Source organism: Colobus angolensis, unplaced genomic scaffold (assembly GCF_000951035.1).
Source record: "Colobus angolensis palliatus isolate OR3802 unplaced genomic scaffold, Cang.pa_1.0 Scaffold552, whole genome shotgun sequence".
NCBI lineage: Eukaryota > Metazoa > Chordata > Mammalia > Primates > Cercopithecidae > Colobus > Colobus angolensis.
Genome location: NW_012119066.1, coordinates 91515 through 104956, shown reverse-complemented (window position 1 = coordinate 104956; position 13442 = coordinate 91515). Strand labels below are relative to the sequence as shown.

General features: G+C 42.2%; 2 protein-coding genes across 5 annotated transcripts in view; one reads left to right on the top strand and one right to left on the bottom strand.

Annotated features, from left to right (window-relative positions):
* The window catches only part of SEPT10 (septin 10), a 74120-nt gene extending 60747 nt beyond the window's left edge, over positions 1–13373 (bottom strand). For 2 of the 4 annotated variants that reach the window (XM_011961457.1, XM_011961458.1), the window contains exon 1: positions 12907–13373. In XM_011961457.1, the coding sequence (XP_011816847.1) occupies positions 12907–12936 (30 nt within the window). In that variant the 5' untranslated portion in view covers positions 12937–13373. The remainder of the gene's footprint in view (positions 1–12906) is intronic. The other 2 variants (XM_011961459.1, XM_011961460.1) reach the window with 2 other exon arrangements.
* The window catches only part of SOWAHC (sosondowah ankyrin repeat domain family member C), a 2655-nt gene continuing 2430 nt past the window's right edge, over positions 13218–13442 (top strand). The window contains exon 1 of the mRNA XM_011961475.1: positions 13218–13325. Coding sequence (XP_011816865.1) covers positions 13218–13325 — 108 coding nt within the window. The remainder of the gene's footprint in view (positions 13326–13442) is intronic.

Below are 13442 nucleotides of genomic sequence, written 5' to 3'. Positions count from 1 at the left end.
TGGGGAAGGGGAGGGGAGGGAAGGGGAGGGGAGGAACATACAGTAGTGGAATCAGCATGTGCCAAGGGTACAAATATAACCGGTATGGTTGGAAAATCACAGTGAGTTCATCATTGAAACCCAAGGAGGCTTATATGTAAATGCAAGGACAGCAGAAAAGGTGAGGCTGCAAGAGGCCAGGAGTCCTTTATGACTCAGTGACTTCATGATTCTGAGTCCAAGTGACTCAAACTAAGGTCACTGGAGAGACGTCACTGTGAAGCAGGAAAGAGAATAGGAGAGGAATCAGCACAGGTTTGATGCAATTTTGGAACTACTGAGTTTATGGTTCCTATGAGCACCCTGGATCCCTCAAAGAACTTTTATGTAATCACCCAAATCTTTAGTCAAGCATATATATAATTAGGGTAAATTTTACATTATCAAAAACAAATATATGTGGCCCAGTGGTAATTCTCACTTCTCTTGAAGTTTCCACTGATTCCTTCAGACTGGAATTGTTCTATACTGATAAGAGCACTAAAGATTCAGCTTAATTCATCAAGCCAGTTAGGCTTAGTTTTTAGGCTGAATATAATTATACCATATTACTAGTATCAGGCAGCAGTTTATAAAATATTATCTCATTTTTATAGTCAGAAAAAAAATCATCAAAGGAAGAAAAAAGTTGCATATATTGAAATGGGGGAATTATTACTACAATGGGCAATTACTACTACAAAGATTAGAAGAAATAATTAATAAAATTGAGAGAAATGGATATGTGACATTAAGCAGTAGAATAATACAGGTTTGTGCTGTATTAACACCATGGTTAAAAGTAAAAATGATTTCTGCATATGAACAAGTATTATGAAGTCTGATTCTTGGAGGGGGAATAAATATTTCCCTTTCTTTTTGATATCTATTAATATTATTACTTATGTGAATTTAACAAAGACTAATACAGAAAAAAGCCTACAGGTCTTCCTCAAATATCTATAAAAATGCATTTAATCAGCAGCTATGTATTGAGTGCCTACTATGTTGCAGAAACTGTCTTAAGTACTGGGGATGCATAAGTTAAAAAACAGAAAAATCTCTGCTCTTACACGGCTCCTATTCCAGTTAGGGAAAGACAGACAAAAATCTAAGTAAAGCATACACTTTGCTAGAGGATGATAAATCAAATAAAGAAAAATAAGGCAGGGAAAGTGGATAGGAAATGTGGAGGTGGCATGAGCAAGGGATGGGCACCTCTACCCTGTGTGTTTACCCACTTAGGGGGGGCACAAGGAGAAGGGCAGAAAACTGAAAAGGTGGGGACTGAAAGGATACTCTATGCAGATGCTGAAATCATCCAGAATTCTGACAGGTCTAATGTTAGAGAATTATAGGCAGTCAGTAGCTAAACCATCAGGCACCAGGAGAGGTGGTGTTTCAGATATGACTGCAACAAAGGCATGTGGTTAGCAGACAGTATGACAGCTGAGTGAGGGTCAGAACTGTTAGCGGGGAGAAGAGGAGGATCTGAAAATTGACGTGAGGAATGTGGTAATCAACTGTCCCATCTACATGATTCTAGGGTACAAGGTGAATCCATTAATGACAGAAAGTTTCCAGACATTCCCTCTGGGAAAAAGTTCAGTCAACATAAAATTAGTCAAATATTTCTGTATTCTGATTAAACTCACGAATACATAAAGGAAGGCATGGCCCACTTAACCAAGAATAGCAGCGGGCAAAACTTCCTAGGAAGCTGTGGAACAAGACACAGGTAATAACGAATTGAAAACCGTCACTGATGATCCCTCTTTCAGCTATGCTGACAAACACATGATTCCTGTTCCCGCTCAGAGGCAATCCTTTCGTCCCCAGTCATAGCCTCTGGTTACTCTAGCTGCACCCAGGCCCTGCGGGATCTGGCCCCACCCAGTCTCCAGCTTCATCTTGCTCCTGATGTCCTCCTCTGGCATGTTTCAGACACACCAAAGCTCCACTCACCACCAGCCCTTTGCAATGCCATTCCCTCTACCTGGATGCCCTTCCCATCCTTTGTCCCACACAAAGGTTCTTCCCCTCAAGTGGCTTACATTATAGTGAGGAGACAGAGTTAAACAAGAAAACAAACCGTGTAAGTGCTGTGAAAGAAAGAAGTAATGTGATAAGAGTGTAACTGAGGTGGTAGCAGGGAGGAGATTTTCACAAAGGCCCAAATACAACTCAATGGAGAAAGTAGAGTTTAAAAACAAAAACAACAACAAAAAAACCAGTGCTGGAACAACTGGACGCCCATATGCTAAAATGAGCAAAAAGAACCTCAATTCATTTCTGGTACCACATATAAAATTTTATGCAAAATGGAGTGCTGACCTAAAAACTTCTAGAAGAAAAGGTATAAAATCTTTGTGACTTTGGGTTAAGCAAATACTTTTTACCTACAACACCAGAAGCACAATCTATAAAAGAAAAAATGATGAACTGGACTTAAATAAAAAACTTCTGCCCTTCAAAAGATGTAGTTAAGAAAATGAGCTGGGCACGGTGGCTCACAACTGTAATCCCAGCACTTTGGGAGGCCCAAACAGGTGGATGGCTTGAGTTCAGGAGTTCAAGACCAGCTGGGCAACATGGTGAAACCCCATCTCTACAAAAAATTTAAAAAATTAGCTAGGTGTGGTGACGCATACCTATAGTCCCAGCTATTCAAGAGACTGAGGCAAGGGGATCAGCCGAGCTGAGAAGGTCGAGGCTACAGTGAGCCATGATCATGCCCCCTGGCCTCACTTCAGCCTGGGAGATAGAGGGAGACCCTGTCTCAAAAGAAAAAAGGGACTGAAAAGACAAGAAAGACAAGACACAGACTGAGATAAAACAGCTATAAATCATCTGTCTCATAAAGGACTTATACAAGAAATACATATATGTATATATATTTTTAAACTTGTACAACTCAATATTTAGACACTAACCCAATTAAAAATTGGGAAAAGATGGAACACTTGACCAAGGATGTACAGATGGCCAATAAGCACATGACAGTCATTAGGGAAATGCAAACTAAAACCACAGTGAGATATCAATACATACCTATCAGAATGACAAACAAACAAAAAAACCCCCAAAAAACTGACAATATAAAGTACTGGCAAGGACGCAGAGCAACACACTCTCATTCATCACTAGTAGGAATACAAAATGGTACAACTAACTTGTAAAACAGTATGACAGTTTCTTACTAAGTTAAACCCACACTTACTAGACCACTCAGCAATCCTACTCCTAGACATTGACCAAAGTGAAATGAAAATTTACATTCAGCCGGGCATGGTGGCCCGCACCTCTAATCCCAGCTACTCGGGAGGCTGAGGCAGGAGAATCACTTGAACCCAGGAGGCGGAAGTTGCAGTGAGCTGAAATCATGCCACTGCACTCCAGCCTAGGCGACACAGTGAGACTCCATCTCAAAAACAAAAATCACATTCAAACAAAAACCTGTAAGTAAAGGTATACAGTATCCTCATTCATAATTGCCAAAAACTGGAAACAGCCCATATGCTCTTTAAATGGAGAAAGGATGAATAAACTAAATTGAGGCACATCAATATAATGGAATATGACTCAGTGATAAACATGGATGAATCTCAAAGGCATGGCATTGAGTGAAAGAAGCCAGTGCAAAGGCTATGAAAATTCCATACAATTGACACTGCGGAAGGCAAAACAATAGAGGCAGAAAACTGGTCAGTGGTTGTCAGAGGAGGGTGGGATAAGAGATTGACTACCAATAGCACAAGGACATTTTCGGGGGTTATGGAACTAGCTTAAATAGCTGGTGGTTACACAACTGTATGCCTTCACCAAAACTCAATGAACCTTATACTAAAAAGGGTAAATTTACTGTATATAAATTGTACTTGAGGCCGGGCACAGTGGCTCATGCCTATAATCCCAGCACTTTGGGAGGCCAAGACGGGTGGATCACCTGAGGTCAGGAGTTTGAGACCAGCCTGCCCATGCTACTAAAAATACAAAAATTAGCCGGGCATGGTGGCGGGTGCCTGTAATCCTAGCTATTCAGGAGGCTGAGGCAGGAGAATCGCTTGAACCTGGGAAACGGAGGTTGAAGTGAGCTGAGATCGCACCACTGCCCTCTAGTCTGCGCCACAAGAGTGAAACTCCATCTCAAAAAATAATAAATAAATAAATAAATTGTACTTGTATAACAAAGTTAATTCATAAAAGTATAACAATTTTCTAAAAGGTAAATGGCAAAGTATAGCTAAAAAAACTAATTAGAATATCTGAGGATAAAACTAAATAATATCTGTATAATTTTTGTAATCAACGAAAAAGAAAATATATAGCAAAATATGCAAATATAAAGCAAAATTAAAATATTTTCTCCAACTGTTCAAAGTATAATGCTGTCTTAGGTTCTTTGGTCCTCAGAGTTACATAGAAACTGTAAATTATAATTCTTTTCTATACAACAGAATTTCTGTTACTATATGACAAGCAGCCTATCTTCTACCAAAACAGAGAGCCCCTAGAAATTCTCTCAATGACCCACGTCACAAAGGAGAAGAGTTAACATGACATCAGTATAAATGTATGTTAAGAAGGCTGTTAGAATTAACTGTTTATAGTAGCAACAGATGCAAAATGCTGCATCATTAAGAACTGCCAAAGCCTGGAATGAGGTCTGGGGCAAGGAGGTACAAAGACAACATGGAGGAAACAAGAGACATTTTGTGCAAGGATGTGTGAAAGTTGCATCTCATCCAAAAAACTGGAGATAACAGTACTCAGCTCATGGGCTGGGAGAATAAAATGTGATAACACAGGACGGGTGCGCTGGCTCACGCCTGTAATCCCAGCACTTTGGGAGACCAAACAGGGTAGATTACGAAGTCAAGAGATTGAGACCATCCTGGCCAACATGGTGAAACCCCGTCTCTACTGAAACTACAAAAATTAGCTGGATGCGGTGGCACATGCCTGTAATCCCAGCTACTCAGGAGGCTGAGGCAGGAGAGTTGCTTGAACCCAGCAGGCAGAGGTTGCAATAAGCCGACATTGCACCACCGCACTCCAGTCTGGCAACAAAGTGAGACTCTGTCTCAAAAACCAAAAAATAAAAAATAAAATGTGATAACACAAGGGAAGTACTTGCCATGGTGAATGCACTTCAGTATCTGGTAACATTCAATTACCACAGTGGACAGTTATAGCCACAAAGAACAAATCCACAGAAAAATATATCTTAACTACTTTATTACCTGCAAAGATCTTCAGATATTACTGGGCCACTAAAAGTTGAAAATAATAGCTAAAAAGTTTCCTTTTATTAAAAAAAAAAAATTGCACTAAAAATTTTAAAGCTTTTTTTTTTTTTTTTTTTGAGATGGAGTCTTGCTCTGTTGCCCAGGCTGGAGTGCAGTGGCCGGATCTCAGCTCCGCCTCCCGGGTTCACGCCATTCTCCTGCCTCAGCCTCCCGAGTAGCTGGGACTACAGGCGCCCGCCACCTCGCCCGGCTAGTTTTTTGTATTTTTTAGTAGAGATGGAGTTTCACCGTGTTAGCCAGGATGGTCTTGATCTCCTGACCTCGTGATCCGCCCGTCTCGGCCTCCCAAAGTGCTGGGATTACAGGCTTGAGCCACCGCGCCCGGCCTATTTTTTTTTTTTTTGAGATGGAGTCTCACTCTGTCACCCAAGTTGGAGTGCAGTGGCACGATGTCAGCTCACTGCAACCTCTGTCTCACAGGTTCAAGTGATTCTCCTGCCTCAGCCTGCCGAGTAGCTGGGACAACAGGCACGCACCACCACGACAGGCTAATTTTTGTATTTTTAGTAGAGACAAGGTTTCACCATGTTGGCCAGGCTGGTCTCGAACTCCTGACCTGAGGTGATCCACCCACCTCAGCCTCCCAAAGTGCTAGGATTACAGGCATGAGCCACTGCGCCCAGCAAAGCTATTTCTTTCAGGAATAGTGAAGAATTGAAAGGCTTCTCATGTTATTTTAAGGCTGAGCATATAAACAGTGTCAGACAGTGAATATTCTTCCTGTCTAAAATGTCTAGCCTGATCTTCTCCGCTAATCCGTGCCCATCTCTTCCTCTACTATTTAGCTCAATATTGAGCTTTTGTAAAAAGCTTTAAAGGTAGTATAAATCATAATCACACAAATAATTTGTATTTTCCAAAAATTCGCATTAGTAAGCTGCTTGGAGTAAGAATACAGTCTCCATAGAACAATATTACAAACAGCTAAGGTCCTGAGTAGGTTCTCGAATGCCTCATTTAACTTATAATGTACAGAGTATTTAGTCTTAGACTGTTTTCAAATCTAGTAGCAGACTAAGAAGAAAAAACATATGTTGCCCTATTGCTAGGATGGCTAACTACAGATCACGCATTCTCAATAGGGGCAGTACCTGTATTATCTCTCCCACTAAAGAGAGCAGAAATTGGTTCTTGGGAGGACAAAAATAAATAAATAAATAAATAAATGGTCTGTGGCCTTCATCAAAGCTCAACCGTATCTGAAAAATGTATATGCTTTAGTACTGGATTCCTCCCACTAGGGAGAACTTAATTACTTGGATTAATTTAATAAAAATCAAATGTTATTAATTAATTACATTTTATTTAATCTTAATTTTTCTCCTGAGGGAACAATAATGAAAAAAATGTTGAGAAACACTGTTCTAGACAAACCTTGAAAAAGGCAAAGTTTAGATTTAGTCTTTTCCCACCTCCCTTTGTGCAGCCCTCCCCTCCCCTGACTCCTCACCCAACTTGCCCTAAATCAAAACTACCTACCTGTGTTCACCCCCAGGGAAACTCTGACTTCCTTGATTCCCAGGATCTCCCTAGGCATTAGGAAAGTTACCCACTGACTAACCTCCCTGGAAGTATCTATACTTTTATAAGACGACAAAAGGACTTTCTATAAAGTAGATTTCATGCAGTGCAAACGGGAAAAAAAAACTGAAGATTATGCTGGAGATGGAGAAAAGTTCAATGTCTGTTTCTGAAGCCGTGACTCACTCAGAGTGAGCAGAACTAGCTACTAATTTGTCAGTGAGAACATTTCTCATCTATTCACATAGAATTACCTTAGTCACCTATTCCTCTTAAAGGTCCTTTATAACAAAAGCAGTTTTATATTTTAATTTTCAAAAATCATTTGAGTTAATTCTGGCCTAACTTAGAGCTCAAGGTAATGTTTCTGCCAAATAGTATATATGCAGCTAAGGGAAAATGTCACCATGCACAGCTTCTATTTGTCTATGAGAAAACTGGATAGTTTTCTCATGGACACTCACTAAACATTCAAGGTATCCATCAATATACACCCTACCTAATACTTCACAATTTGTGAACTCTTTCTATGTAACAGACACTCTAAGACAATAGGACTTTCTTGCTATCCCCATAAATACAGACCACACAGAGGGCAGGATAAACTTGACCTGATTCTTAGGGGAGGAAGGTAAAGGAAATCAGAGAATAGCCACATTTCCACCTTATCTTTGATAAGCTCCTTGGTCATGTGAAGTTAGGCTGAAACTAGTGTGGAGGGGCTGGGGACCCCATCCTACTTGGCACAGACCAGGTAGCCTATTTACTAACAATAATACCAACAAAGTATAAGTGCTATATCCCAAGCTATTAAATCGTATTTGCTTTAAGGTGTTTAACATTAGAATTTAAAATAGTTTACTTTTGTCATTATGACTATGAGATACATGATTCCTTCTCCATAATCCTTAAATCAGTAGTAGATACAAATCCTAAAAAGTATTAAATTTTCTAAATAAAGCATTATCTAAATCAACCTTCCAGATGTAATCAGAAGAAAGTGTAAGAATTAAAGTTCTCATTACAAAAGCTTTGCACATCAGGCATTTTATACTAGGAATGCCCAAAATCTAAAGCAGAGACAAATTACATTAATATGGTTGAAAACAAGGGTCCTGTACGTATTCTTGAAGAGAAGGAATCTATCCTGCAGTAGATAATAAAAATTTAAGAGCATCCTTCTCCTTCATTCCCACACATCAAAATATATCAATCAATCAATCAATTAATCCAAACAGAGTCTGGGGCTATGTTATAAGGAAAATCAGTCTGGGAATATCTGAAAAGCATGAGACTATCAGTGTTACAGCCTAGGGAAGGTGGAGCTTCATTAGAACATACATGTAGATGAACAAACAGCTGCTGGTTGCCTGCATTTATAATTTATTCATTTAACATTCAGCAAGAATAAAATTGTCCAAGATAACATACTTTCCACATAAAAAAAAAATCAACACCTGTCCTCAAAGATATATGAGTATGGCTATGGAGGATACAAAGAATAACACAGGTTGCTCTTCCTGAAGGCAGATAATTTAAGGACGAAAAAATGCAGAGCTTACTTGATGCAAAAGGTTAACAATATAAAAACATAAATTAGGACGAACTGCAAGGTAGCATATGACCAAATGCCAAATGAGAGGCAGCCTGGCTGCCAGGGGCTGGAGTTCTCTGGGAAAGCTTCAGAGGAAGTAGCATGGGAACTGAGTCTTTCATTATACTACAATGATAATAGGATCTCCAGATGAAGAGATGGGAATATCCCAAGGCGCGGAGATGGTAATTAACAGGACATGAAAGAAAAGAATTAAGAATCACAACTTCAAGACAGAAAGTAAAACAAATGAGAGAAGCCTCTTAGATACAAAAATAATCCTCACTGAAGAATAACTGAGAAGGAATGAGAAAAAGAGTTCAGAAGCATTGTAGCTAAAACAGAAAACAACAAATGTGGACAGGAATTGCAAAGATGTAGACACCACTTAAAAGGTAAGGATAACTGAAGAAGTGGAAAATTACGGCTGTTTCTCCAGCGAGGAAAAGGCAGTCAGTGGACTGTACTCAACACTGTTTCAAGATCCACTATCTCAGTCAGCAATAACTAATTATACAGTCAGGATCTCCTGAATCATAAAGTGATGTAATTCCCTAATAAGGGGCATGGTGGAGATAATGGCAGGGACAATATGACACAGAGTAATCTCACGATCACTAGCTGTGATTCCTTGAGCGAGACACTAAACTTACCTGAGGTGTTTTTTTTTTTTTTCAAAGACAGAGTCTTGCTCTGTCACCAGACTGCAGTGCAGTAGTGCGATCTCAGCTTACCGCAACCTCCACCTCCCAGGTTCAAGCAATCCTCCTGTCTCAGCCTCCTGAGTAGCTGGGACTACAGGTGCACACAACCACGCCGAGCTAATTGCTGTATTTTTAGTAGAGATGGGGTTTCACCATGTTGGCCAGGACGGTCTTGATCTCTTGACCTTGTGATCCGTCTGTCTGGGTCTCCCAAAGGGCTGGGATTACAGGTGTGAGCCACTGTGCCCAGCTACTTCCCTGAGTTGTAATATCCTCTTCTATTAATAAAAGGTCTGGGCTGGGCACGGTGGCTCATGCCTGTAATCCCAACACTTTGGGAGACTGAAACAGGTGGATCACCTGAGGTTGGGAGTTCAAGACCAGCTTGACCAACATGAAGAAACCCCGTGTCTACTAAAATTACAAAAAATTAGCCAGGCGTCGTGGCACATGCCTGTAATCCCAGCTATTCGGGAGGCTGGGGTATGAGAATTGTTTGAACCAGGAGGTGGAGGTTGCAGTGAGCTGAGATCACGCTATTGAACTCTAGCCTGGGTGACAGAGCAACACTCCGTCTCCAAAAAAACAAGAGAGAGAAATGAAGAGAAATACTATGTACATGAGTTAGAAGATTCAACATAATAAAGCTATCAATTCTCCCTAAATTGATATAAACATTTAATGTAACTCCTCTCAAAATTCCAGCAAAATTATTTGTAAATATAGATAAAATGATTCTAAAACTTACAAACAAAAGGAACAGAACTAGAGTAGCTAAAAATCTGAGGGAGAGGGGAATCAAGTGGGAGAAATCAGTCTACCTTATTTCATATGTACACAGCTACAGGAATCAAGACTGTGTGCTAATGGAGAACCCAGAAACAGACTGAAATAGACCCACACAAATATGCTCAACTGACTTTTGACAAAAGTGCATCAACAATTCAATAATTGAAAGCGAGTCTATTCAACAAACGGTGCTGGAGCAACCGGACATCCATAGGCCAAAAAATGGCCCTCAACTTAAGTCTGACACCTAACAGAAAAATTAACTCAAAATGGGTCATAACATAAATATGAAACATAAACTATAAAACTTTTAGGAAAAAAATAAGAGCAAATCTTGGCAAAGAGTTCTTAAACTTGACACCAAAAGCACAGTCCATAAAAGGAAAAAATGACAAATTTCAACAAACTTTAAAAATTTTGCTTTGCAAAAGACCCTATTAGAAGATGAAAAGATAAACTACAGACTGAGAGAAAACATTTGTAGATGACATATCTGAGAAAGGACTGGAATCTAGTACACCTGAAAAACTTTAAACCCAACAGAAAAAAAAAAAAAAAACTAACCAGAAAATAGGCAACATGTTGGGAGGCTGAGACTGGACGATCACTTGAGCCCAGGAGTTTGAGACCAGCCAGGGCAACATGGTCATACCCCTGCCTCTATAAAAAATACAAAAATTAGCCGGGTGTGGTGGTGCACACCTATAGTCCTAGCTACTTGGGGTGGCTGAGGCAGGAGGATCGCTTGAGCCCAGGAGGTCGAGGCTGAGGTTGAAGTGAGCCATGAGCCAAGTGGCACCACAGCACTCTAGCCTGGGTGACAATGTGAGAAATGCAAGTTAAAATCACCATGAGGTGTCACTATACATCTATAAGAATGGCTAAATTAAAAATAGGGACAACACCAAATGCTGGTGAGGATGTGCAGAAACTGGACCTCTCATACTCTTCTGGTGGGGATGGAAAATAATATAGCCATTCTCAGAAAGTTTGGCAGTTTCTTATAAAACTAAGCATGCAATTACCATATGACCCAACAACTGTATTCCTGGGCATCTATCCCAGAGAACTGAAGACTTACGCTTACATTATGAGTTACTGGACATGAATTATTATAGCAGCTTTATTCCCAATAGCCAAAAACTGAAAACAACCTAGATATCCTTCAAACTGTGGCACAATCACACCATGGAATACTACGTCAGCAAACTACAGATACATGCAACAACCTGGATGAATCTCCAGAATTTTGCTGAGTAAAAAAAAAATCCAATCTCAAAAGGTTACTAACTGGGTAATTCCATTATATAAGTCTTGGAATGACAAAATTACAGGAATAAAAACGAATCACTGATTGTCTGGAGTTAAGGAGGAGGCAGGGCAGGAAAGAAGTGAGTGTGGTTATAAAAAGGCATTATGGGATCCTCCTGGTCCTGGGAACATCCTTTATCTTCACTGTATCAATCAATGACAGTATCTTGGTTGTGATATCATACTATGGGTTTGCCAGGTATTACTGTGGAAAGCTGGGTAAGGGGTTCTCTCTATATTGCATTATTTCTTACAACTGCATACGAATCTACAATTAATGCAAAATAAAGTTTGATTCGAAAATAAGTCTCAAAGCAAATTAAATACAATTAAAAACAAATCTAACATCAGCTAAATGAAGTGCTCTCTTCTGCTCAAGCTTGTCTGGATACGTACTCTACGAATCAAAGAGTTTATAAAACACATTTTCCTCACCAGGACCCCTCAATTTTCCCTCACTCACACATGCACACAAACACAGCAACAGAGACAAGGGGGTCCAAACAGAAAATTTGAGATTTTTTAAAAATAAGCGATAGAAAGAAAAGAGACCTGGGCTGAATCGGGGAGAAAAATCTTTGTCCATGTTCTATAAAACAAACCAACGGTGTCACTTTGGACGGATCCTCTAATCTCCCCAGCCTACAATCTGAACTCTTTCTACAATTTAAACTTCTCATGTAGGAGGCTGCTTAGGAGAGTAGTTCTCAAACTTTTTGGTCTCCAGCCTCCAAAAGGCTTTTGTTTACATAGATTAAAACCACTAATGTTTACTATCAGAATTTAAAAGGGAGAATTTGTTTTTAAGAATACACAGACAGGAGCTTGCAGTGAGCTGAGATCCGGCCACTGCACTCCAGCCTGGGCGACAGAGTGAGACTCCGTCTCAAAAAAAATAAAAAAAAAAAAAAAGAATACACAGACATCGGCCCTCCAAACGGTGGTATCATTCCATATCATGTAGCCTTCGGAAAACTCGATGTACAGCTCCTTGGTACTATTACAAAAATAGTTGTAACCACACTTAGAAAACCGCTGCCTTACTAACAAGCGAAACAAATATACAAAAGTAACTGGAAAGGTTCAAAACAATGAACAAACGCGTTCTTTTAGAGTACAAAAGAGTCAAGGCGGGAAAAAAAACGGTTCAAAATCCTAATGGAGGAAAACTTGGACGACCACACCATTGGGTAAAACGGGAAAGCTTTTGAAAAGCCAGGGAAGCCGGGCTTTCTCCCGGGGCCAGGGAGGCTGGGAAGTGTTTACGGCTGTAAAAGATGACCGCTATTCAATCAGTCCGCACTGCGCCCTCAACACCGTTACAGGCATGAGAGACCCACAATCACTGCTGCAGATTTAACTTTTGGCAAAGATCGGGAAGTCGTTCAAGAAGAACTCTCCCACCGTCCCGACGCTGGCACCGCGCCCTGTGCCCCGCGAGCCGGGGTCCGGCCGCGCCCAGGCTCCGCAGAGGTTCCTCTCCCGCCCCAGGCGCCCGGCCGCCGCGGAAGCCGGGAAGAACTGGGCGGGCGGGGCCCGAGGGGGCGCGGGTCACAATCCCGGGCCGGACCAGGGGGCCGGCGGGCCGGGGTCGCGGTCCGGGAAGTCCCGCGGGGGCCGAGGAGCTCGGGGCTGGGGCCCCGGCGTCGGCGGGACTCACCAGGTGCCGCGCCACCTCGGAGGAGGCCATGGTCGCGGACAGGGGCGTGGTGAAGCGGCCGTATCAGCCCGGCCCCGAGCGGCTGGTCCCAACAACGGCGGCGGGAAGGCGGGAGCGCTGCAGTAACGGGCAGGGCGCGAGGAGAGGCGGCTCCGCCACAGGGAAGGGACAGAGGCGGGGCCGAGCTGGAGGCCTCCGGGGACGGTGGACGGGGGGCGGGGTCGGGGCGGACGCCCTGTGGTGCGCCCTGAGCGTTTTGAGTGCGCCAAACGAGCCCCTCGCGGGAGCTGCCCTCGACGACTGAGGCCTGAATGTCAGTGCTGGGGCGGGGTGAAGGAGAGCCGGGACTCCAGGAAGAGGGCGCGAGGAATGCAGGCGGGAACTGCGGAACAGTGATTGCGGCCCACGCGAGGCCGGAAGTGGGCGGGCCCTGAGGCGAGGCCGCCCTAGGTGGGTGTGGCTGATACAGCGGGGAGCGGAAGTAGGCGTGGCCTGTTGGCGTGGGCGCGGGGCGGGGATGCGGGGGGCGTGTCCCC